General features: G+C 44.8%; 1 protein-coding gene across 12 annotated transcripts; it reads left to right on the top strand.

Moving 5' to 3' along the window:
* Positions 1 to 3736: 3736 nt before the first annotated feature.
* Positions 3737 to 26600, top strand: KIF23 (kinesin family member 23). Of its 12 annotated transcripts, none has more exons than XR_014558031.1 (25): positions 3941 to 4176; positions 6885 to 6954; positions 8048 to 8176; positions 8972 to 9077; positions 9583 to 9719; positions 10843 to 10952; positions 11063 to 11236; positions 11883 to 11924; positions 12246 to 12358; positions 13130 to 13251; positions 13497 to 13599; positions 14792 to 14871; positions 14978 to 15097; positions 15441 to 15600; positions 16173 to 16337; positions 17730 to 17887; positions 18550 to 18723; positions 19786 to 19965; positions 20282 to 20611; positions 22795 to 23025; positions 23734 to 23816; positions 24453 to 24534; positions 24997 to 25067; positions 25289 to 25390; positions 25958 to 26600. XR_014558031.1 is itself a non-coding variant. In XM_083713099.1 (25 exons), exons 6-25 carry the CDS (start codon positions 9630 to 9632, stop codon positions 25971 to 25973), a joined length of 2604 nt encoding a protein of 867 aa, XP_083569225.1. In that variant the 5' UTR covers positions 4120 to 4176; positions 6190 to 6311; positions 6885 to 6954; positions 8048 to 8176; positions 8972 to 9077; positions 9583 to 9629; the 3' UTR covers positions 25974 to 26600. The 12 variants fall into 12 exon arrangements, 9 of the variants coding, with proteins under 9 accessions (XP_083569227.1, XP_083569224.1, XP_083569222.1 ...); XM_083713099.1 differs by lacking the exon at positions 25289 to 25390 and adding an exon at positions 6190 to 6311 and having other exon boundaries at positions 4120 to 4176; XR_014558030.1 differs by lacking the exon at positions 11883 to 11924 and having other exon boundaries at positions 3737 to 4176.
* The last annotated feature ends 312 nt before the right edge of the window (positions 26601 to 26912 follow it).

The following is a 26912-nucleotide window of genomic DNA, read 5'->3' on the forward strand; positions in this document are numbered from 1 at the left end:
TGTTTCTGTACCTGTGTCACATCTGATGTTACATATGATGTCAGGTATGAGACTGGTGGATTTGTAGCAATGACCTCACAGGCCTAATTAGTCAGTGGGCCAGAGGTTCCCCACACTTGCTGATCCTTCAGCCTCTGAGGTGTTTGGAACAGAGTCCTCCAACCCATTTATTCATGATTTGCCACTTGCTCTTCACCTTGACAGTTAGTGTGGGTTGATTGACCAAGGAGTAGAGAGGAAAACACTGCCCGACTAAGGTTCTTGAGAAAAATTTAACACCGATTGAGAAAGAGAGGTTTCAGAAGGAGACGGGATTAACATTGGTTAAGAAAGTAAAATACCTGGGGGTTAACATGACTGCTAAGAACTTAAATTTGTTTAAAGATAATTACGAGAAATGTTGGTCAGAAGTGAAAAAGGATCTTGAAATATGGTCAAATTTGAAGCTTTCCTTGTTTGGTTGAATTGCTGTTATAAAGATGAATGTATTGCCAAGAATGTTATTTTTATTTCAATCATTGCAAATTTTGGACAAAATGGATTGTTTCAAGAAGTGGCAGAAAGATATTTCTAGATTTGTCTGGCAGGGCAAGAAGCCCAGAATAAAATTTAAAATATTAACTGATGCAAAGGATAGAGGTAGATTTGCCCTGCCAGACTTTAAACTTTACTATGAATCAGCAGCATTTTGCTGGTTGAAAGAATGGCTGCTTCTTGAGAACACAGACATTTTGGATCTAGAAGGTTTCACTAATGTTTTTGGGTGGCATGCATATCTGTGGTATGACAAGGTTAAAGCTCACAAAGCATTTAAAAATCATATTGTCAGAAGAGCATTGTTTAATATCTGGACAAGATATAAAGACTTTCTTGAAAATAAAACCCCAAGGTGGTTATCACTGATGGAAGCGAAGGCTCAGAAAAAGCTCAATATGGAGGCCAAATGGCCAAAATATTAGGAGATTTTGGAACAGGAGGGTGACAAACTGAAACTGCAGAGTTTTGAGAAACTAAAAGATAAAGTGCGAGATTGGCTTCATTATTATCAAATAAGGGAGGCTTATAACTTGGACAAAAAAAATGGCTTCCAGGTGGAAAAATCAAAATTGGAAACAGAACTGTTAGATCCCAAAACTAAGACATTATCAAGAATATATAACTTGCTGTTGAAATGGAATACTCAGGATGAAACGGTTAAATCTGCTATGATAAAATGGGCACAAGATGTTGGACATAACATAATGTTTGCTGACTGGGAACAGTTGTGGACCACAGGTATGAAATTCACGGCATGTAATGCCTTAAGAGAGAATATTATGAAAATGATATACAGGTGGTACATGACACCAGTCAAGCTTGCAAAAATATACCATTTGCCCGATAATAAGTGTTGGAAGTGTAAAGAAAATGAAGGTACATTCTTTCACCTTTGGTGGACGTGCCCAAAGATTAAGGCTTTCTGGGAAATGATCTATAATGAAATGAAAAAGGTATTTAAATATACCTTCCTGAAGAAACCAGAGGCCTTTCTCCTGGGCATGGTCAGCCAATTGGTGCCAAAGAAGGACAGAACTTTTTTTATGTATGCAACAACAGCAGCAAGAATACTCATCGCGAAGTATTGGAAGACACAAGATCTACCCACCTTGGAAGAATGGCAGATGAAAGTGATAGACTATATGGAACTGGCGGAAATGACTGGCAGAATCCGAGACCAGGGAGAAGAGTTGGTGGAAGATTGGAAGAAATTTAAAGACTATCTGCAGAAACAAATTAATGAATGTTAAAAAGATGTAGGATTGAAATGAGATGGTTTTAGTAACAAAGTTAAAAGAATATGTAAAAAAAGGATTGATAATTAGATAAAAATATGAAGTTCAATATGTTAAGATATAGAATTAAGATACAAAAACAAAGAGGGAAAGGATTTGCTGAATTAACCATGTGAACTAGAATACAAAAAAGGGAGGTGTGAGGAGGTCAGGAAACAAGTAATTGAAATATAAGACATGAAAAGATTGATCTGTTTTTAATTTTTTTTATTTTTCACATATTTTGTACTTTTCTTTGTATTTTCTTTTCTTATACTGTACTGTACTGTAATTTTCTTTATTTGTAAATAAATAAATATCTCAATAAATATCTTATATAAAAAAAGAGAGGAAAACACTGCCCAAACCAATCTTCTCCCAAACCACAGTCACATCTTGCTTGGTTCAGAACCTCAACCATAGTTTAGTGCTCAACAGTGGTTTAGCATTGACTTACCCATTGTGGTGCCCTCCAGCTTCCATCATCTCTGACCATTGGCCTCCAGCTCCCATTATCCCTGACCATTGGCTAAGGCTGATGGGAGTTGCGGTCCAACAGCATTTGGCAGGCATGATTTTGGCCACTCCTGATTTTAGCATTATGAGAACAAACCACTGCAAGTATCAGGCTTGTGCTCTTTTTCCTCTCTTAATCATGTGCGGGGGAAGCTCGAAAGCTGCCGTTTCCAGTTTCTAATAAACTGCAGTTTCCCATTCCTTTCAAACATAGGAAACTCTGGGGAAGCCCAGTCAGATGGGCGGGGTATAAATTCTTCTTCTTCTTCTTCTTCTTCTTCTTCTTCTTCTTCTTCTTCTTCTTCAACTGTGCTTAGTGATCTGAGTTTGTTTCAAGCTGGCACCTATGGTCACCTCCAGGCCTCCTAACCTTGTAAAAGCTCTGACATGGTGGGATAGAGAAATGTGTGTTCATATTAAAAGGTTTATTCACTATCTGCAATGGCCAAAGCTAAAATAATTAATTGTGTAATTACTGTACTTGCCAATGCATTTAGGTAGGAAAACTACTATCATGACTTCCACACAAACAAAAACCTTTTGCACCCCTAAGAAACTACCATTCCCAGGATTCTTGGGGGATTGACTGTTAAAGTAGCATAGATAAAGGGACCCCTGACCATTAGGTCCAGACGTGACCGACTCTGGGGTTGCGGCATTCATCTCGCGTTATTGGCCGAGGGAGCCGGCGTACAGCTTCCGGGTCATGTGGCCAGCATGACTAAACCGCTTCTGGCGAACCAGAGCAGCGCACAGAAACGCCATTTACCTTCCCGCCGGAGCAGTACCTATTTATCTACTAGCACTTTGATGTCCTTTCGAACTGCTAGGTTGGCAGGAGCAGAGACCGAGCAACAGGAGCTCACCCCGTCGCAGGGATTCGAACCGCTGACCTTCTGATCGGCAAGTCCTAGGCTCTGTGGTTTAACCCACAGCACCACCCGCATCCCATGTGTTGATGTTACTTTACAACAAAAACAACAAAGATTCTTGTGAAGCATTTATCATAGTATATGTGTGTGTGTGAGAGAGAGAGAGAGAGAGAGAGAGAAAGCAGACCCTCCAAGTGTCCCTCTTTTCCAGGGACATCCCTGATTGATGGATGTCCCAGTTTCTGATTTGATCCTGGAATGTCCCGCTTTTCCTTAGGATGCCCCTATTTTCATTGGAGAAATGTTGGAGGGCATGGCCTTATCTGACCCCCAAGCCGTCTGAAGGCAATCCTGTATAGGGAAGTTTGTTTTATGTTTTTATATATGCTGGAAGCTGCCCAGAGTGGCCAAGACAAGCCAGTAGGAATGTGTGAGTTTTAAAAAGTAAAATAATCATTATGAAATGGGACGTCCCTCTTTTCATCGGGAGAAATGTTGTGTATATGAGAGGGAGGGAGTTCACTTTTTTAATCGTCGCAGCACTCCCTCTCGAGTCTTTTTTACGTTCATAACCAGATTTGCACATCTGGGGCCTAGCCCGCTTCGTTAAGGCCTGCGCTCGCTTGGCTTCCCGTTTCCATGGAGACGGGGCGGTTGGTCTCCCTCCCTTTCCCGCGCGCTGCTTTATGAGGTAAAAAACTCGCGCCACGACGCCACACAAAGAAACAAGGGCCAATAAGCAAGGAGGCGGTGACAGCAGAGAAGGAGTGAAGTCTGAAGGCGGCGAAGGGCCGCTGTCCTGTCCCCGCCCCTTCCCTCCCTAGCTCCATCCTGATTGGTTGAATTTGAATAACAGCGAGCCGCGCAATGGATGTTGGGAAGCGGGAGGGAACGTTCAAACCGAACCTTCGCCAAAAGGGCTGCGAGAGGGAGAAAAAGGACGAGCGGGGCGGCCTCGGCGAGATGAAGGCGGCCGCGTGAGTGACCCGGGGCAGGGTGGAGTGGCGCCTAGTTAGAGCCCCCACAGCCTTCCCTTTAAAGTTCTCCCCCCTTCCTCTTTCCCTTACTATTTTCCTCGAAAAAAAGCGCCCTTATATCGTGCAGATTCATGTCTGAGATACTGTACTTATCTGCATTTATTATCTCTCTATCTCTCTCTGTATCTATATGTCATAAAATGTATATGCTGCTTGATTGCAAACTTTGTTCAACGATCTGCAAAAAGTATAAAACAAAAAATGGGTATAAACAGTTGAACAATTTAAAATGTTTAAAAAAAATACAAAGCAGCGACAAACAGATTAGAATACAGACCACTGTTTTATGTATCTGGGTAGACTTGTCTAAATTAAGATGTTTTAACATATGCACGCATATGTTTATATAGATAGTTGCCTATTATTATTGTACAGTAATTAATTGCCTTCTAAAGCACTGTCTCAGTGAGGTTTACAGATATGGCTAGCAGCAATTTGAAACACAAAATAATGAACACATTTAAAAGACTAAAAATTACTTGCGTGTATATAAAATTGTGTGTGTGTGAGAGAGAGAGATACCCAGTTGATATCTGTTTTAGATTTGAATTGATTTATATATGCAATATAGGGACGCAGGTGGCGCTGTGGGTTAAAGCCTCAGCGCCTAGGACTTGCCGATCAAAAGGTTGGCGGTTCGAATCCCTGCGGCGGGGTGCGCTCCCACTGCTCGGTCCCAGCGCCTGCCAACCTAGCAGTTCGAAAGCACCTCCGGGTGCAAGTAGATAAATAGGGACCGCTTACCAGCGGGAAGGTAAACGGCGTTTCCGTGTGCGGCTCTGGCTCGCCATATGCAGCTTTGTCACGCTGGCCACGTGACCCGGAAGTGTCTCCGGACAGCGCTGGCCCCTGGCCTCTTGAGTGAGATGGGCGCACAACCCCAGAGTCTGTCAAGACTGGCCCGTACGGGCAGGGGTACCTTTACCTTTACCTATATATGCAATGGTTTTAGTACTATTACCTATGTAACTGTTCTGCTTAAGTAATTATATTGAAAATTGCTTTGGGATGCCTTGTGAGAAGTGATTCATAAATGAAATAACATTGGAAAAATTCTCAGATGCGTATGCATATAACCTCTCTCACTCTCTTTATAACCTGTATATCAATTTATATAAATAGCATAGATTATATATGAGAGATTCTCTCTCTTGTATTTGTATTGCTTGGTAGCAGGCTGTCTTAACAGGAGAGATTGGAAGCTGGGCTGTATCTGGCCCTGAACTGTTTCTGTTCTAGCTAGCCATAGTAAGAGCTGCTAATAGACTTATAAGAATTGGTGCCTGAGTTTGTTTTATTTCCTCTCCTGTCTTTGTTCCTCAATTCCTTTTGTGACATGTATTTAATACTGTAAGCTTGTAGGCAGAGACTGTGTTTTTAGTAAGCTGCTGTAGGAGCCTTTTTGGCTGAAGAGCAGATTACAAATGCTCTAAACAAGCAACTACATAATCTATGCATGCTACTTACCGTATTTTTTGCTCTATAAGACTTACTTTTTCCCTCCTAAAAAGTAAGGGGAAATGTGTGTGCGTCTTATGGAGTGGATGCAGGCTGCGCAGCTATCCCAGAAGCCAGAACAGCAAGAGGGATTGCTGCTTTCACTGCGCAGTGATCCCTCTTGCTGTTCTGGCTTCTGAGATTCAGAATATTTTTTTCTTGTTTTCCTCCTCAAAAAACTAGGTGCGTCTTGTGGTCTGGTGCGTCTTATAGAGCGAAAAATACATTAACTAAATCAAGGACATATCTCTAAATTGTGTTACAAAAAAGTGTTACTAGCTTTTTCCAGAGTGACAAATGGCAAAGGAAAAAATGTTATTCTTATACAGTAATGACCTTCAACTTTATACACTTCTATCATTTATAAGCACTGTGATACTACGATCATACAATAGTTAAAAGCAACAGGTTCCTGCCATGAAATGCTAGTTTAAAACAAATGATGCTCCTCTCCAGGCATCAGCTGTGTCATATGAAGGCAGAAACATTCCAGAGTCTGATTTCTTTCCTCTGTGCAACAAAACTGGGAGCTGGGGAGGAACAAAGCAATTATGTTTGTGAAGCCATCCTTTACACGGGTTAATGTTAACTTGTGAACCAGCTCACTATCTAATTTTTAAGAGCACAGGAGATGATGCTGGCAGAGGCCAGAAGGGGTGAATGTGTCTGATAGCCAGCCCCCTTGACTACCTTTTCTTTTAACAGAGTAGAGGGATATAAACAAAAGAAATATGTGTGCTCTTCTGTTCCTCCTGTCTCTAGTCTCCTCTGTGTTTGAGATTCTTTTTTTACATGGACTTCAACTCTAGCAGAGCATTTAAGACTGGCCTGGAGTCCATTCTAGATTGCCTTTAGCTGAAAGCCACAATATTGGAGAAGGAGGGGTATGTGGGATTGCATATCTTCTAAACTGAAATGCTCTGCATGTGATATTTTGTTTAAGTAGCATTAGTAGTGCAGTGCCTTTCTGCCTTAGCTGTTCTTATGAATGAAAACTATTTCACATGGCTTGTGGTTGACAAGGTGACTTGAAGCGCGCTCCTGCATCGTTGTCACACTGATCCCAGAGCAGTCAGGTTATTTGTCTCCTGTGTGCCTTAGTTCTTGATTGACTTGCCTGATGATTTTTTCTTTCTTTTTTTCGTTTCCAGGAAAACCAAAACTCCAAGGAAGCCTGGGCAGAAAAATGGATCTAGCAACAATTTGAAGGACCCTGTTGGGGTAAGTGGCTGATATAGGGGATGGGCATGGGATGTAAATGCAAACTTCATATGATGTGTGTTTTTCTAGATGAATAGGTGAGATGCTCTGACAGCAGATTAACATAGGCAGAGTCTGTAAGCAAATATGGGCACAACTTCATGTTTCCCATGAATATTCTCTCTTCCACCCCTTATCTTCTATGACAGTTAATTGGGGTCTCAGTCAGAGGTTCCCTTCACAGCTTTGCTACTTTTATTTCTATCCCACATTTTCTCCAAGATACTCAAGGTGGCATTCATGGCTCTCCCACTCTCCATATTGCCCACACATCTACCATATGGGGTAGGGTAGGCTGAGAGGCAGTGGCTGGCCTAAGGTCACCCATTGCATTTCCCAATCAGGTGGGAATTTGAACTTTGTTCTCCTAGGTCAGGGAGATCCCACCTTGGATCCTTTCACATAAATACATCAATGGTTACACTGGTTTAGGTATATAAACATGTGCTAAAAGAATAATGGCCTGTGATGACAGCTGACCTTTAACTTGGCTGATCTTTCTAATGCTACAAGATGCTCATTAGTTTTGTCACACTGTCCTTTGTGAGAGCAATAAGTGGAAATATGTTTTAGGTTTTTTGTCTGATTCCAAGGTACATTAAAAATCTTGGATTTCTGTCTCTGTGGGAAGTCCTCACTTCCAGCCCTGAGGGCAAATTTCTTGGTTCACAGAAAGAAATTATTTTAATGATAGATCCAAGGAAATTGATTTTGTTGTTGCCTCTTCTCTTTCCAGCATTTTCTTAATTCTTGCATTTGGTTGTCAGTTTGATGTCTGTCAGTCAACATTACATGCTATTCAAGCTGTTGGAAGCTATTTTTGTGTGGTCCTCTTTAGGGTTCTTTCAGAAACACCTTTTATATTTCTGCATACCTTGGGTCCCTCCTCCCCCCCCAACCTGCTGTTTTGGTGCTTTTGTTTTGGCTACCTAGTGGTGGGCTCTTTTCCTCCTAAAATGGGGGCTAGTGGTGGAAGTTTCATTTATCTCACCTGCTAGGCTTATTAAGACTTGGAATCTGCAAGCTGTGATATTTCTAAGCACTTTTTCCTCAGGTGTACTGCCGGCTGCGCCCACTCAGTGTGCCAGACCAAGAATGCTGCGTAAAAGTGATCAATACCACAACAGTCCAGGTTCACCCACCAGATGGATACCGAATTTTTCGCAATGGGGAGTATAAGGAGGTAAAGCCTGCTGGAAAGTGTCCAGCAACCAGAAGCTGAAAACTGAGGTTCTGTTGGGTTTAGATTTGGATCTTTAACATTTGCAGGGAACTTTCTTCCCTGGAGGACAAATTAAAGCTTTGTAAAAGGCAAAACCTGTAATGAGAGGACAAGTGCCCCTCTCATGGGACATAACAAAGAGATCCTCTGGATAAGACCAAAGGATGGCCTAGTCCAGTAGCCCACAGTGTACAACCAGATGCCCCTGGGAAGCCCACAAGCCATGCATGAGAACAATAGTAGTCTACTGCTTCTCCCCAGCAGCTGGTAGCCAGAGGCTTGCTGCTTCCCTTGATTATGCTCCGCTACTGCTTGAGATGGGGAGCTAATAGGATCTTGGGGGAAATTAGAGTAAAATGTGTTTATTAGGAATTAATATGCTGAAGCAATGCTAGACATTCTCTATCAGACATTAGGCAGGAGTCCCAGTATCTATTTTTAGATGTCAATTGAAAACCTTTTTTTTAGTTCAGCAAGCCTATCTAGATATAAATTATGTGTATTTTTAAACATTTTACTGCTTTTATCTCTGTGTTATTGATGGTTATTTTAGATTTGCTTGTTTTTCAGAGAGTTTTGCTGATTTTATCTGCATTTTAGTGATATTTTTATTACATACCGTGCTTAGAGTTTTTGGAGTAAGCAATCAATATTTTTTTTTCTAAATTAATAGAAGCAAGACATAATTTGAGGTCTAGAAACAGTAGCAAAGTGCTTGCTTGTTGCTTCATAACAGCTTGTTGTCTTCCTCTTCAGGTTCAATATTCATTCAAAGAGGTTTTTAATGTCGGTGGGACTCAGAAACATGTGTTTGATGTTGTTGCCAAACCTCTAGTGGATGATCTGATTCATGGGAAAAATGGTACGAGAGGATAGAACATTTCATGCTCTAGCTGATATTTAACCACTGATCTCTCTTTTTCTAAACTTGCTAAACTTTCTAAATGCTCCTCCTGCACGTTCTGCTATAACTGCCCAAATATTGATTAGGAACTACTTTATTTTGTACTGATTAAAAGCATATATGGTTTGGAGTATCTTCAGCCCAAATACACCTATAATAGATCATCCAATCTTAATTGAATAAAATACTTCATTTTCTGGAGGTCGGTGAAGTTTTAAATTCCTTCTTCATAGCTGCACCTAGGCTGAAGAAATCTTTATTTGAAACTGACATCTGTTTTGACCCTGCTGGGCAGAGAAAGCTTTTTAAAGTTTGTGTTTCTCTGTTCCTGCCTCTGTTGTATTGTTTGGATAGTATGCACTTATGGTACAGTTTGTTTCTTTGTCAGCCAAAGTGTTTTTTTTGTGAAACAGAAGGATGAAGTAGACATTTGCCTATAAAATATGTTCTCTTTGACTCTTAGGCCTCCTTTTCACATACGGTGTCACTGGGAGTGGGAAAACTTACACCATGACTGGTTCTCCTGGTGACGGTGGCCTGCTTCCTCGCTGCTTAGACATGATCTTCAACAGCATAGGATCTCTACAGGCCAAACGATACGTAAGTCTCTTCCTACCAAGTCTTGGTGTGTAAACGGTTTTGTTGCCATTGCCAAATGCTTAACTTATAAATTATTGAATGAACAGGTTGGGATGCATTGCATTTAAAGACACACAATGTAGGTAGAGTCCTGAAAGGCAGGATAGCCCCCTGCAAACTACTTGGGTGGAGTTCAAAGGGTCTCTTTTGCACTTACTGCTTACTCTGTAGCTAATAGAATTTGTGCTTCTTTTTGTAAAAGGCAAACAGAGATGAAGGGGAAACAATCAACAGCAAAAGTTCAATGTGTAGATCTCATATTTTCTGAGGAGTTCTGAATCAGTGCTCCCTATCATGAATGTTAGAAACTTTTGTTCTTGGTTGGACAGGCTTGATTATAAAATTTCTTTCCTGCCCTTCATCATAAATGTGAAGATGACAGCCAGCACAGGGTAAGCCAGCGTTCAAGTCCCTCAGCTACTTGAAGCTCACTGAGGAACCCTGGGCAGTTGCTATCTCTCAGCCTAACCTTCCTCACAAGGTTTTTGTGAGGGTAACATAGGATAGGGAGGAGTCAATGTACGCTGCCTTGAGCTCTTTGAAGGAAAAGTGGGACCTAAATGTAACAGATAAACATCAAATCAATGAGCTTGGGGTTTGTAACAACAATTTAAATAAAATACAGTGAGATCAACTCTTCCCATTCCCAACTTTTCCCACTTTTAACCCATATTTAAAATATAAAACTACCAATATCTCACATACCTGTCTCTGTGCAGACCCAACAGAATGACAAAGTATGACAGAAGAGGGAGGTGTTCCTAAGGTGTGGGGCAGGGCTATCAGTAAGAAGGTCCTGTAGTGGGTCATAGCCCCCTAGCATCCTTCAAAGACTGAATCAGCATTGCCCCTCCCCACCCCAGCTGATCTTAAGGTCCAGGCACGTGAATTTTGAAGGATGTGAGTTTGAGTAGAAATCTTCAGCTGGTGTTGGCTGTCCTTCCTGCTTCTCAGGTCGAGAAGGTCTGGTCTGAGATAGCAGAGACCACTGGCCAATAGCCTAGTTGTGACACTATTAGTAAAATAAAATTGCTACTTTCCTCTTGGAAAGACTTACCTTATTTCTGAAAACCTTTTACCTCAGGTGTTCAAGCTGGATGATAAGAATGGGGTTGAGGTGCAGTGTGATGTCGATGCTTTACTTGAACGTCAGAAACGAGAAGCTTTTCAGACCCCGAAAGCTCCATCTAGCAAGTAAGTAGCAATGGGCGGCTGGGACACCCTCATCCCATCAAGGACTGCCATAGATCCGTTGTTAAATATATCAAAATTTTAACTTGCTGTGCTATTTTTTATTTTAAAAGTAGGCGGCAAATTGATCCTGAAATAGCTGATATGATCAATGTCCAAAACAACTGCAAAGCAGAAGAAGTTGATGAAGACAATGTTTACAGTGTGTTTGTCTCCTACATCGAGATCTATAACAACTACATCTATGACCTTTTGGAAGAAGGCCCCTTTGACCCCATCAAACCAAAGTGAGTAAACTTCCTTCAGCCTGGCTCTCTGAATCTGACAGCTAACCAGATTATAGCTACATGGAATGTAAGTGACAGAATTGTGGTCTGGTGTTTCGGATTCCAAAAAGTAAAGTTGGAAATAGATTCCAGATCTGGTGGTTTATGCCTTGGGGAACAAATGGATTGTGTCTGTTTCCAGAACATTGGGCTGAGGTAGTATTGAGGAAATGTTTCTGTAATAGTGAACATTACTGTGAAGCAGTGTCATGCTTACAGATGCATTTCAGAAGTCAGCTTTGGTACCAAGATGGGTCTTACCTAGCCTTGGCGTAGGCACTATTCTCTTTGTCAACATTTCTTCGACATCTTTGGTCAAGGGTTATGCAGAAGCATCACTGAGCACACTCCTTTTTTCTGAGGCTGGCACTGCCCACAAACAAAAGTCTTCCAAACTCTGGTGTTTGCTGGCTGCCTACATAGGAAGTAACCCCAAAACAGACTTTTAGGAATGTTCCAAAGACATACAAATTCTGCCACAACTTCACCTAAAAGTCACAGGCATACATTCCAAAAGCAGAAAATGTCTTGGGAAAATGCTCTGAAAAGGGTTGTGTAGTGGAGAAAAGGCAGTGTGGGTCTGTAATACTTGTAATTTCTTTGCTAGGTGGAGCAGCTGTGGCACTCCAGTGCGAAGTGCTGACTTTATGTATGTGCACAGGTTATATTTTCCTCTTGTTAATGTGCAGTTGGCTGTTTTGCACTTAGTGAAACTGGTGTGATGTCTCCCATTGGCTTTTCTTCCCTGCAGCTTGTTGTTGATAGCTGACATGTACCTGAGTGTTTCCCTCCCTATATGAAGTCTGAATGGCTTGACCTTCCCTCTCTTTCCCTTTTTGCCCAAATAAGCTAATCCTGCATGGCAGCTTGTGCTGTAGCTGACCTTGGCGTGGTTAGTTTTTGGCTTCCCCTTGCTAGCAATAAGTATGTTGGTGCTGGCCGACTCTCATTGACACCCTCACTCTTACAGACTTCCCCAGTCCAAAATTCTCCGTGAGGATCAGAACCACAACATGTATGTTGCAGGATGCACGGAGGTGGAAGTCAAATCCACAGAGGAAGCTTTTGAAGTCTTCTGGAGAGGTAGGAAACTCCCTGGACTCCTCCAAAGTGCTGCCCTTGTGGCAGAGGACTGCCACAGAGGAAAACATCTGGCACAGAGCTTCCTGTTCCTGTCTGTTTGAGCCCCGATAGGATAGAGGGTTCATAATGTCCAGTTCTTTGTCTTCTAACAGCAGCCAGGCAGGTGCCTATAGGAAGCCCAAGCAGCAGGGCACAAATGCAACAGGACTAGCCCCACCCTGAAAATCAGTTGCTGAGGGTGGGGGACAATACCCAGTCCTTGTGAAAGCACAGTTGGCATAACTAATTGCCATTGATTGCATTATCCCATGAATTTGTCTCACACCTTTTAAAAACCACTTGAGCTAATTGACCTGTTTTGCGTTCATGCATATTCCATAAGTCACACATTGTGTCTAGCACTTCATTTTTTCTGTTCTGTATTGACTGCCGTTGAAATTCATTGATTAACCCCAACTTCCAGATACAGGAGAGGGAGAAAATTCTTTCCGGGTCATTTGCAACTTGATAAATCCCCCACATCCTCCTTAAGCTGTCACTCACACAAACAAAACATCCCTCCCCTAATATATTGACTTGGGGAAATGGTGCTCCAAGCCTTGTCCCTTTTGGCTTCCTTTTCCTGTATGTTTTTTTAGCTTGGACCACCTTCAGCTATGGCTCCTAGAACTGTGTGCACACCACGATGCACCAACAACTAGAATGCTATTGATTGCTATGTATTCATTCTCTGCTAGATTAAAGGACTTTTTCCTGCTTTCTATCAAACAGGCCAAAAGAAGAGGCGCATTGCGAACACTCAGCTCAATCGTGAATCCAGCCGTTCCCATAGTGTGTTCCTGATCAAACTGGCCCAGGCGCCACTTGATGCCAGTGGGGATAATGTTCTACAGGTAAAATCAAGAGGGGCTAAGGAGAGCACAGCTTCTCTTTTCTCTCCCCCAACCCATTCCCAAAAAGTAGATCCATTAAATGACTCCCATCTGATAGCCAAGGTATGGGATGTGGAGCTGGTTACAGGTCTCCCAACCAAGTCCTTGAAAGAGCTACTGCTCTTTCCAACTTGTGGAGGAAGATTCTTTTCTCGCATTGTGGTTGTTTCTTTATTAAAACTATGACTCCTTCCCTTCTCTTGCAGGACAGAGAGCTGATAACCTTCAGCCAGTTATCTTTGGTTGACTTAGCAGGGAGTGAGAGAACAAACAGAACCAAAGCAGAAGGGAACAGACTACGGGAAGCAGGTAGAGGTTGTGACTTCCTTGTCCAAGCTTTGCCACCCTTTTTGGGCATGAAAACGAAATCTAGCCCCATTCATGAAAGCCCGGTGGGAAACTGTATTCTCTTGATAGAGCGAGGAGGGCATCTCAGTTCCTTTGGGGTTGCCCCTCCCACCAGGAGTAGGCAGGGTTAACTTGGCCCAGACTGTGCCCTGCCTTGTGACTACAAAGGAGGGTCTCTGTCCGTCCCCGTCCCCCCGCCGCCCCACCTTTTCTCTCTAGATTCCCTCCCTTACTTAGCAGGGACTTGGGTCGTTTTCACAATCAGAGGATGGGGATTGTTTCCCACCCTCTAGCTTATCAAGAAGAGAAACGGCAACCTCTGCTGCAATGGATTTAAGCCATGAGCACTGTCAGCCTGTCTCTAGTGCCGGTGGGCTGGCTCTCTTCAGATGTCCCAAGCAACAACTAGAGTGCATCTTGTGTGTGCCAACCCCACTGACAGCACTTCTAAATCCCCAATAAATGTCCTTACTCTGCCAGAGAAAACAGGCTTTTCTTACTGTACATAGGAGAGTGAGCAGAGCATTTGACTCACCCTGCTAACCTCTCATTCTGCTTTGTCCTCTTGGATGATTGGCAGGTGGCAATGATGGGCAGGTTAAGGCCATCAGGGACGTTTTTCCTTATGCCTTTCTTAAATGGAGTTTAACCAGAATAATGGCTTGTCACAGTAGCAGCCTGTGATAGATTTTCTGTCTTGGAGAAGGAGCTGATAAAAGGTTTTCCAGTGAACTTGAGATCCCCCAGCCTCCGAGGGGAAACCCTTGGACAATAACAATGGACTGAAAGAAATGAAACTGGGCTTTGATATATTGGCTGATTAATGCTGTACAAAAGGTTCTCTTCTGAGTTTCAGGAAGAGGAGGCTGACAGATCAATCCCCTGGACTGGATGTATTTAAGAAGACAGTGGGGGCTGGTTGAGGGCAGACAGATTGTGGGGCAGTGCCACATTTGCCCAAACTGGCTAGCCTCCACTACAGTCCAGTCTGAGAGGGCCTCCTGGTGGGCAAAATACATAGAAAGTGCCCTTTACTCTCCCGAGAGCAGGAAATTTACAGTACAAAAATGTCCCTGTTTTTTCAAACCATGTCTTGTGACCATGGCATGGTTTGGGGTGAATAATGGGCTACACCTTTCCGTCTCCCCTCCAGGTAATATTAACCAGTCCCTAATGACGCTGAGGACCTGTATTGAAGCTCTGCGGGAGAACCAAACTTATGGGACCAACAAGGTGTGTGGTTGCTCCCCATTTCTGTGGGTCTCCCTCTCCTCCTGGCAGTCTTTCTTCCTGATAACTTTTTTCTTCTTTAGAACTTAAGGACTCTTTTCCTCTTTAGATGGTCCCTTACCGAGACTCTAAACTAACCCATCTCTTCAAGAACTACTTTGATGGAGAAGGCAAAGTGCGCATGATAGTCTGTGTGAACCCAAAGGCTGAAGACTACGATGAGAGTTTGGTAATCTAAATCTTCTTTGAGCTTCCTTGCTCTCATCTTGCTGGAACTGGGATGGAGGGGAGGGCTACCTTTATTTATAAGAGCTTTACATCTGAGGAGGCTGATGGACCCAAACAATGAAGCACAAACCTGCTCTGTAGTGGGACTACCTTTCAGAGCAGAATTAAGTTGTGCTGCGTGTTATAGGATGGGTGGGAGGGAGAGAAAATAATGAGAAATCCTTAGATCTTGCATACACAAATCTGTTGGTGTGCAATTAGGCTTGACTAATGTCTCCATTTCCTGTTTAATTGTGTTGTAAAGTACCAGATCCTACATACTCCCATATATCATTATTTTGTAGCAAGTCCTGCGATTTGCAGAGCTCACCCAAGAAGTAGAGGTTGCGAGGCCTGCTGAGAAGCCAGTCTGCGGCTTGATCCCTGGTCGACGGTTTAAGAACCAGGCCTTTCGGGAGGAGCTCTCACGGCAGCTGGAAATCCGAGGTGGACCGATTGATGGAGGTAAATCACAAGAGGCTACTTAGAGTGCTCAAAGTGGCACTTATCAAGCAACCAGCAACATAGACTTCTCATTCTAGCTTATTCACCTGTCTTAATCCTTCCTGCTTTATACACACATACACAGAACTGCCTGAACATGGTGTTCTGGACCTGTGTTTTCGCGTTCAATGTTAGCTGGGTAAGAGCAGCAGGAGGTGTGTTGGAAGGAAAAGGGTTAAACCACCACCCTTTTCTCCCCCTCCTCTGCTGCAGAGCCAGTCCCGTCTCACAGGAGGCATCAGGGTATTGTTGCACTTCAGCCACTGTATAATATGAGGTTTTGCCTAGAGTGTGTGTGTGTGTGTGTGTGTGTGTGTGTGTGTGTGTGTGTGTATTAACCCTTAAGGTCTTTTTTGTGGTTATCTTGATAGGCATGCATTTGAATTAACAGTGTGCCCTGTTCTAGCAACCTCCATGCACCTGGGATCCAGGCTCTGTACAGAGCATCCTGGCAGCTGTTCCTCCTGTTGGGAGCTTGCCAGAGCCCTGGCCAAGACATGTTCTTGAAACAGCTGCTTCATTGTCTCTTGCAGATCGGGAGCGGTCTATCACAGAGGTGCTGCTGCAGAATTTCCCCCCAATGTCTTCCTGCGAACTTCTGGACATCCATGATGACCAGACCCTTCCTCGACTGATCGAAGTGCTTGAGAAACGGCATCGCATCCGGCAGATGCTGTCGGAAGAGTTCACCAAAAATGGTGAGCTGTATGACTCTCCTGACCAAAAGTAGTTATGCAGGCAGCTCAGGCGACTTCAGCCTTGGTGGTAACTGACCTGGTGCCCTCTTGTTGCTGCTGAAGTCCACTTCTTATCCTCCCTGGCCGCTGGCTGGGGTTGAAGGGAGTTGGAGTCCTATAATAGCTGGGGGGGCACCACGCCTCAGCTATTCCATTTTAAAAAAAAATCATCTTATGAACACAAGAAAGGGCCTGCTGGATCAGGCCAATTACTCACCAAGTCCAGTATCCTTTTCTCACAGTGGCCCAACCAGATGAGTGGGAAACACTCAGGAAGATCTGAGCCCAACAGCACTCTCCCCTTCTCTGGTTTCCAACAGCTAGTATTCAGAAGCATTGCTGCTTCCAACTGTGGCAACAGAGCATAGCCATCGTGGCTTATTCCCATTCAGAGCCTCTTCCATGAATTTGTCTAATCTTCTTTTAAAGTCATATAGGTTGGTGGCCATCACTGCCTCCTGTCTGAGTGAGTTCCGTAGTTTAACTGTGTGTTGAAAAACTTTATTTTATCTTTCCTGAATCATCCAACCCTCAGCTTCATTGGATATCTAGGCATTGTAGTCTTCTTGCTTATACAGTCTTACCTTGGTTCTTGAATTTAATCAGTTCTGGGAGTCAGTTCGACTCCCAAAACGGTTCGAAAACCAAGGTGTGGTTTTCAATTGGCTACAGCAGCTTCCTGCAGCCAATTGGAAGCCGCATTGGACGTTTGGCTTTCAAAAAAAGTTTGCAAACCAGAACACTCACTTCCAGGTTTGCGGCATTCGGGAACTGATTTGTTCGACAACCAAGACATTTGACTACCAAGACTGACTACCAAGAATCTGATGCATCAGATTCTAAGCAGGGATGCCTTATTTTCTGATCAGAAGATGCAACTGGTAGTGAATTCTCCTAGTATCTGCCACCTGAAGCACTTTGATATTGTCTTCTTCTCTGGTTTCTGTCACATGAGGGTTTCCACATAATTCCCATTTTACAAATGTGCTTCCACATCCTTGGGGAGATTCCTTCATTTTATTAGCATGCCGCTTTTCCACAAAGAAATAATTTTCAAAGCAGTTTACAATAAAGAAAACAGGAGAGCATTTTGAAGCAAACACTGCATTTCATAATAACATGGCAAAATATGACAATGGCATATATAACATACAATATATATATAAAAATGTAACAAGATTATATAAACAACATCTATCCTCTAAGGGCAAAAATGGTAAGCGGGCCTTATGCTTTTACTCTGGTCTTAGAAACACACCTCCCATGACATTGCTCCCATGGAATGACCCAGGCTTCCCTGGCGAGTTGGCCTAATCCGGTCACTAACGCAGATTGCCTTTTCTTTCGTTGCAGTGCATTCTGTCAAGGGGATGCTTCAGGAGCTTGACTCCAGTATCGTCTCCAAGGAGAACTATGCACAAGTTAAAATGGCCGAGAGAGACAAATTTATAGCAGCCCAGAAAACTGAGATCGAACGCCTAGAAAAGAAAGCAAAAACTCTGGAATACAAGGTTTGGGTTCTGTGCCTTTATGTTCTTTAAGCATGTGGCCTATTTTGTATAAGTCTGGGAGTGCAGCATCTCAGGCCCAGAGGCCAAATGCAGCCCTCCAGCATTCCCCACCTGGCCCCTAGGATGCTACCCAGGACACACCCCTGTTAACTCTGCTCCTTGAGGGTGTTTGCCTGGCTGGAATGTGTCCTTAAAACTTGAGAATGCTGTGTGTGTGCATGGAGAGAGAGAGAGAACTCTCTGGTTTTTGTATGGCTGGAGTGTGGCTTGTGCATAAGAGTCTCTATGGTTCTGCCCACCACTGACTGCTGCCCTGCTGCCCACAGGATGGAGTGGCTCTCAGCCTGCAAAAGGATCCCTGTTCTCCTCTCCCCACCCCAGTGCAAGTGGAACTCTTGTAACTTGCTGAGCACTATGCTAACCTAGAAGTTGCAAGTATGGTAGCGATCATTTTTGAGGCTGTCGTCTTGAAACAGGGGTGTCCTCTTTGCACCTGCCTGAACATTGCAAATTATGCATGTTTTGACATTCATTTGCAGTGCAGGTTCTTTCTTTGCCCCCAAACCTCCCCTCTATTTTGGATGTAAGGGTGGGTGTGGATATGGAAGCAGGGGGTGTAAAAATGAAGTTTTCGGAACAGAAAGTGGACTTTGTCTTACCAGATCGAGATCTTGGAGAAAACGACAACAATTTACGAAGAGGAGAAGCGCAACTTGCAGCAGGAGCTGGAAAGCAAGAGCCAGAAGCTGCAGAGACAAGTTTCTGACAAGCGCCGCCTTGAAGCACGGTTGCAAGGCATGGTGACGGAGACAACAATGAAGTGGGAGAAGGAATGCGTAAGTGTTGTGTGTGCCCACACACTGGGCTAAATAATGTTTTGGAGGCAAGCTGCTTGAGACACAATCCGAATGCTTCCAGGCAAAAGTTCCTAGCACACTTCATATTGAGTCAGACCATCGGTTCATCTAACTAAGTACTGTCTACACTGACTGCCAGCAGCTCACCAGGGTTTCAGTCTTTCCCAGCCCTACCTGGACATGCCAGGGGTAGAACCCATGACCTTTTGTATTGCAAGGCAGATGTTAAGCTACTCCCTGCTCCCTGTCATTTTACCATGAGGCAGTGCTGGAGATGATTTGAGCCATTCCCTGCTATGCATTAGGGGTTTTTGAATGTTTTATGTAGTTTTGTAGTAGTTTTATGTAGTTTTTCAATTTCATTGTTCTGCATGGGACAATGACAGTAAAGATATCATATATTGTATGAGAGCTGGCAGGAAAGGGTTAATGCAGTCCTCCTAGTTCTCTGCTCTGCCTCCTATGCAGAAGGAATTGAGCTGTTGGACTCCTGGCTAATTTGGGAATCCCCTGCTGATCTATGTGGTCCTCTGCTTATTTGTGTGCATGAGATATATTGATTTTTGTTCCTGGTTTTTCTGTTTGTGTGTGTTTTCCCTCTCAAGCCTGACCAGGAGAAAGGTACTTTGGGTGTCCATGACATGTTGAGGACTTTCGTTCATTCATTCTCTTCCTCTCTACCATGGCTGCAAAGGCATTCTTGGGTGCCTGTACCATGCCCAGCAGCCCACAGTCTCTTCTCTACTGGGAAAATATGAAAGGGATAATAGGACGTCTGTATGCCCCAAAAGCTTTGATGACTGACTCTCTGGTCCAGGCAAAAGGGGATCCTATCTACCCCCACCAAGGGCCCAGGGAATCATTCATCTGTGTGATTGTGGTACCCACCCCACAGGAAAGACAGTCTTTGTGCTGCTGCTCAATACTTGCAGGGCTCTTGGGGGGGGGGGTAACATGTCCTCTTCCACGGGCCCATAGCATCTTCTCTTCCTGTGGTCCTGTCCGGAGCCCTTTCTAGCACCACTTGGCTCTCTCTCGCAGGAGCGGCGGGTGGCAGCCAAGCAGCTGGAGATGCAGAACAAGCTCTGGGTAAAAGATGAAAAACTGAAGCAGCTGAAAGCCATCGTCACGGAACCCAAGGGCAGCAAACCGGAGCGGCCTTCCCGGGAGAAGGATCGGGAGAAGCCCCTGCAGAGGTCCCTGTCGCCTCCTCCAGTCCCTGTAGGTTGTCTTTAAGTGTCTCTTATGTGTGTTTGTCTGTGCGTCGGGCAGAAGCATTAGAGAAGCTGAACTGTTCAGCCTGGGTGGCTTTCTGGGGCTAGGGAATTTTGTAGTCCAGTAAGGGAATTTGGCTGCAAGTGCGCCGAGTCCCTGCCTCTGTTCCCTGCTTTTGTTCTTTCCCCCAAACCCTCTATAAATCTGCTTAATTCAGACCGGTAGATCTGGGGGCCACGGTGGGTGTCTGCCTGTGCCGGAATCTGTGGGCTGACTGACTCTCTCTTCCCTCTCCTTGTTTGCTAACTGCACCTCTCTTCAGTTTTCTAGTCCCTGTGTCACTCAGCTCCCTAACACCACCAACCTGCCTGCCGCAAGCCAGCCACAGCTGCACAGGCGTTCTAACTCCTGCAGCAGCATTTCGGTGGCCTCCTGCATCTCGGAATGGGAGCAGAGGACGCCTACTCAGAGCAGCAAGCACCCCGGCGGTGGTGGCAGTGGCGTGCCCAAAGGCAGGAGTAGACCTCAGGAGCTCCAGCAAGCTAGGCACTGTGCCATGTCAGACAGAAGGCGAGGCATGTGCTGGACCGGCGCCCTCGAGGTCCCCAGCGGTAGAGAGGCTCTAGAGGTAGAAGAGGACCTGTGCTGCAGGGTTAGTGCTGCTCCTCCTAGCTGGGGCTTGATGCTGGGGTGAGCCTGGCACAGTGGCTCAAAGGTTGCCTTTCCCCATCCCCCGAAAGCCATGGAGAGCACAGCAAAAGCAAAATCGTGAGAATACAATATATAAGAATTAAAAGAAGCAGTAAAAATAAAAATTTAAAAATCAACATGCATAGTTAATCTGCTATCTCCCACCTTCAGCTGCACCACAGACACACTGTGGACCACCTGAATGAAGCTTACAGACCAGTTTTGGACTTAATTTTGGAGCCCAAACAAAACCTTTCTAGGAGATGGATTCTAGCCAGACTTTGCTTGTCGCATGGCTTTCCCGCATCTGGGGCTGGGTAGCTACTTTTAATTGACTCTCCATCATAAAGATCTGAAATATGCTTTATGCTAGACTTCTCAACATGTAAAACCTGCATCTTTTTTGCTTTAAATTGCTATGGGGTAGCTTTACAAATAGTTGAAATCTCTTTCAGTTGGGATTGTTTAAAGCACACACTTAAATCTGTTGCCAGCCAGTCCCAAACATGTCAGCTTGCTGAAACTTCTTCAAATAGTGAGATCAGCCTGTCGATGCAAATCAGCTGTAAATCAGAAAACTTATACTGTACTTGCCTCCAATTAAGAGTTCTTCATTTTCTTTCTCTGCGTCAAGCAAGGGCAATCAAAACTTTGGAAAGGGCATCTGACAGTGCGGTGGTGTTTGGGTCACAATGTGTGACTCTGCGCCCATCTTTCCCATTAGCCGTGCTGATGAGAGTTGTAGTCTAGAAGGCTAGGGGGCATCAGGTTGGGAAAGGTTCTTCTAGAGCCCTGGGGTGCTGGGTGGACCAGTATAACTAACAGGCCAGTTCCATGAAATGGGACAGTAGCCACTGTGGGCAACAAGGCTGCTACAATGCATTGTAGGTTAAGCATAGGTGACTATGGAAGGCAAAGTTCATGGGTGGTAGCCGATGCTATTCCAACTCAGGGTAGGCCCATTGGCATTAATGAGCTTCAGTGAGTCATTCCCAATAGCTTTAATGAGTCTACTCTGAGTAGGACAAGCATTGGATATACCCCTATGAAATCTTATTACTTAGGTTTTCCTGAATGTGGGGATGTGAGGAATATGGGGTTGTCCCATGGTTGAGCCACCTGCCCCCATCAGTCCTGACCACTGGCTATGTAGGTTGGAGTTGATGGGACTTGTAGTCCAACAATGTGGAAGGACTTTTCCTTTCATGAGAAAGGAATTGTAAGTGCATGGAGTTGCCCAGGCTATTTGTCCCTCTAGCCCAGAATGTGCTCTGGTATGAAGGGGGCCTTTCCTGTCACTTCTAGTTTGACTCATCCAACAACCAGTACCATAGATGCAATCCTGGGCTTTCTGCATCCAAAGATCTTGAGCTACATGGTCCCTCTCCAAGCTGGTCTTCTGGGTTCCTGTTGCTCTATAGCCACATTTCACAGCTGCTTATGGTGGCTCCCACTGAGCACATGGCCAGCAGTCATGCTAATGGGAGCTGTGGTCCAAAGCATTGGAAGATACACAAGCAGGTGAGGACTGTCCTGGGAAAACCTGGTGGCCAGGGCAGCTTGTTGGACCTTATAATGGTGATCAGGCCTACTTGAGAGCAAAGGTTACCTTGTCCCAACATTTCTCCTCCCCGCTCCCTGTGTGGCTGTGAAACAGCATTTTACCTCTGGAGCATTTAAGCTCAGAATGTCCATCAGCAGGGCAAAAGGCAAAGAGGCAGGAACGTTTGATGCTCAGCCAACTTAGGAAATCTTTTCAGATGGGTGTGTTGCATTTGTCTTCTCTTTTGTGTGCGTACTTGATTTGGCCTATTGGAATTGCAGAGTTTTGCCCATGGACTGACCCCACCCTCCTTGCCCCCAGCCTGGTAATGTGCCTGCGTTCAACACTGCTGCTCTAAAATCAAGACTACTTGTTATCCTTTGCTCTTCCTTTTCCATCTCTTCCACCCTCCCCAAAATACTACAATTGCACCTATAAGATTTATGCACGACACTGAAGGGAAATCTTAAGTGTTGGGGATGAGAATAAAGTGACTAAAGATTTTGAATTGCTTTGTTGACTTGGCTCTCCAAAGATAAGCTTGGGTGAAATTTGCTGCTCATCCCCTCTGCATCTCTCTCTTCCTTTTGGGACCCACTTAGAATGCTCCGCCAGTTCGCATCCGGCACAGGCGCTCTCGTTCAGCCGGGGAGAGATGGGTGGACCACAAGCCTCCCTCCAATGTCCAGACTGAGACAGTCATGCAGCCCCACGTCCCCCACTCCATCACAGTGGCGGCTGCCAACGAGAAGGCCCTAGCCAAGTGTGACAAGTACATGCTGACCCACCAGGAGCTGGCTTCCGATGGGGAGATTGAGACAAAGCTCATCAAGGTAAAGGGGGCCAGCAATCAAGCAGGCAGGCAAGGGAGCTTTCCCAAATGTGTGCCTATTTTCTAACAAAGTCCTCCAAGCAATCTTTGAGGCTTGTTGGGCTGCAAAGCAGCTGAACTCTCATGGGGCCATTAGAATTCTACACATTTAGAGCAGAGGGGCGTGTGGAGAGATGCATACAAATGACAGTTGCATATTGCGCACCATTAACTGGCATGATTTCAACCTTGGGCGGTTGAAAGCTGGCCGGTTGAAATCCCAGAAATTAATTGCATGCAGGGCAGAGAGCTCCAAAGCTCCTTTTGCACTGAGTTTTCCTGGCATGGAAAGTGCTTTTTAATCTCTCAGACTTGCTTACTGGGCTCGGAGATGCTCTTGTGAGATCTCACGGGAACTCAGATGGCCCTGCGAGATTTTGTGAGAGCATCCCAGAGCTTGGCAAGAAAGGCAGGGATGGTTGCCTGGGGGCAGTTTAGGGGTATGTTTTTAGCATATACGTGCCCTTCCTGGAATGCAGCCCACAAGACATGATTCTACTGCATCAATTTACATTTTCACTGCCTTCAAACCCAGGCTAGGCTTCCTAGGGTGGTCTGGCCTGATCTATATATCTGTAAAAATGGAGCACAGTTAAAACAATACAAGAGTGGGAACCTCAGCTGCCCCCCTCATGATGCAAAGAGCTTCTTCACTGTTCCTGTCTTATAGGGTGATGTTTACAAGACCAGAGGAGGTGGCCAGGCAGTCCAGTTCACAGAGATAGAGACCCTGAAGCAAGAGTCTCCAACAGGGTGAGTTTTCTAGCCCAGTTTTCTTGCCCTCTTAAAATGCACAGAACCAAGATGAACATTCATGGGGCTTCTCTTGCTCCTGGGAGTAGGAGGAGGGCCCAGTGAGACTGCTGTAATTTAGTATCATGACATAAAGTATTTATGTTTATGTTTTTAAATACGTTGTAAGCCACTTGGAGAACTCTGTACCCAAGGCTAGTAAATAATATGAGGCAAGTTCCTGCTGGAAGGCCAAGAAGTGCATCTCCCAGTGGATTTGATCAGACTTGAAGTTTTCAGGGCAGGATCAGGTTTGATGAGCAATCCTTTAAACTAACCATTTGCTTTTTCCAGATGAGTAGCCATAAAATGCAATACAAACATAGAACTATCCTTAAAACAAGTTCCATTTGAGATCAAGGTATAAAAATACTCAGTAAACAGATAAAAAAATGGTTATCAGAAAATGATGGCAGTCTTGATGTGGGGGGCAGGTATTGCTTCCCCCCTTAATCTGTGACTAGTTCACCTAACCTCTGGACAGGGTGTTGGACCTTGAAGGTCTTGGCTTGTGAATCTGCCAGGTACCCTATTGTGGCTTGCTTCTATCAGCTGGACACAGCTTCCCCTCAACTGATGTTCCTTTTCTTCTTCCAGCCGCAAGCGAAGATCGTCTCCCTCCAGCCGTTCACCTGCAGAGGAGGGTACAGAGTCTGAGTGGACAGATGTAGAAACAAGAGTAAGTTCCAGGGAGGCCCTTCTTCGTGTGCTGCCTCCATGAGAGATCTGGAGTGTGGCAGTACGAGAACGGGCCTTTTCTGCAGTGGCTCCCTGTTTGTGGAATGTTCTCCCTGGGGAAGTTCGGCTGGCACCTTCATTATACACCTTTAGGTGCCAGGCAAAAATTTTCCTCTTTAACCAGGTTTTTGGCTGATTGCCATCTGGTGCCCTTTTAAAATGTGCTGTGGAAGGGGGGGTTATTGGGTTGTCGTTTTTATTATGTATTTTGTGATTTTATGTTGTGAACTGCCCCGAGATCTACAGGTATAGAGCGATATACAATTATATATATTTTTGTTATTGTTGTTGGTGATATTATTATTATTAGGCCTGGTGTAACCCAGGGTGGGGGGTGAGCAGCAAAGACTGCTGCTGAGTTGCCTCTTGATCCCATGTGGTTTCTCTGTGTTTCTCTGTCCAGTGTTCTGTCGCAGTGGAGATGAAGGCAGGCTCTCACCTGGGACCTGGATACCAGCACCACGCTCAGCCCAAGTATGTTTCTCTCTCCTCACCCCTCACTCCTAAATACTGAACAAGGCTTTCTGCTTCCCTAAGCTTGCAGCTTTGTGTTCTTGAGAAAGCTGGGTTTGGAACCAGAACCAGGCTTTCTGCTTAGGGCCTGAAGACAAACAGGAGCTGTGCCTGGGAGATGCTGGCTTTGGGGTGGGGGGCAGAGGGGGCAGAGTTTATTATTGAGGTTTGGCCTCTTGCAGATAGGTGCCGACCAAGCTGTGGAAGTGATCTCTTCAGCTCAGGGGACGAAAACATGGCAGTTTTACAAGACATGTTAACAGGCAGGAAAGAGGGCATCAGAGGTAAAAAAAAGAAAAGAAAAAGTTACTGAAAGTTCTGAGTGGGGAAAAGCTATCATCAGGACCTGGAGAAACCTGTAAGGTAGTGCTGTGTTTGAGTTACAGAAAAGGCAGGATGTTCCATAGGACAAGGAAGCCTGCTCATACTCTGCACCCCCTCCCCTCACTGGCTTCTGGATTTCCTTGCTGGGTGTTCCTCACGTATATTTTACAGCCGCACAGGCTAGAATCCTTTTTTGTCCTCTGGGGTGCCGAATCCTGCCCTGCCTTGGGCAGTTGCTGCTTCCTGCGTCGGCCCCTCCTGACCAATTGGCTCAACTGCAGAAAGTTTTTCTTGAAGGTTTTGTCTGCTGGGTAGAGGTGGGGGAGATGTTGGGATCTGACAGCAGCTCCTGGAGCCAAAGGGCCGGAAATAGCCTCTTGCAGGAGTCGCTGCGGGGACACAAGGAGGTTTTGGGGGCTGCTTCATCACAAGGGGCTCTGCTTGAACACTGAGAATTTTACATCGATCATGACCTTCCAACTTTGGTGTGTGTGATGGATGATCACAAACCTTTCTTTCCTTTGCAGGCGCAGAAAACCATGAACTGTTGGAGATTCCTCCTAGGACTTCTTTGGCAAAGGGATTATTTGCAGGCCTACATATGTTAGGCAAGGAAAGAGCCAAATATATAATAAAAGTACATTTTTTTCCTTTGGCTCTCTTCTGTTGTGGCATTGAAGAAGACAACCTTGTTTTGTTCTGTTACCTCTTGACTGGATATAAGACTCCCTTGCACAGAGCTCAGCTGTGTTCCTTGCCATCTTTTTTTGTCTTCTTATGGGTATTTTTTATGAGACTGTATTAAAAATGTGCTGCTATTTATTTAGCTGTCCTGATGCACTTTAGAATGATCTTGACGCCTGTTTAGAATGGCAGTCCTGGCAGTCCTGCCCAAGCTTTCAGCTGGGAATGGCTTTGTCCTTAGACTGGGAGCATCTGTGTCCCTGCAAACCGGTGGAGAAGGCCTTCTCCTGCCAATGTATTCTGAGCAGTGGGAAGGATGGGGCTCTCGGCGCTGGCTACCTTCTCTCTTTGTTTTGTTTGCTATGCATGATTGTAACGGGGCACGATGAGTAGAAATCTGTGTAGGAAGGTGACTATATTCACGTGTGATATATATGTATATTTTAAAGGGCTGAATTTGCCAATAAATTTTCACATCATCTTGCATTCTGTGGTCTTCCTCGTCTACTTCTAACATATCTGGCAGTACGTTTAAAAAAGCTTTCTCCCCTCCCATTGACATCATCGGGACGGAAATGGCCACAGCCCGTCATCTGGGGTGAAGTTTGTTGATAAAACGAAGGGGCATTTGATGTGGCATGACTTTCTTCTCCCTGCAACATAGCCAGGATTGGCCCCAGCTGCCGGAGGAACTTGTAGAGATGGAATGGAAACGGTTCAGAAAAGCACAACCAATACATTCAAGGGAATGAACATTCCCTGATGAGGAATAATTAAAATACTTGGGGCGTTTTAGTT

This window comes from Podarcis gaigeae, assembly GCF_964106915.1.
Source record: "Podarcis gaigeae genome assembly, chromosome: 14".
Taxonomy (NCBI): domain Eukaryota; kingdom Metazoa; phylum Chordata; class Lepidosauria; order Squamata; family Lacertidae; genus Podarcis; species Podarcis gaigeae.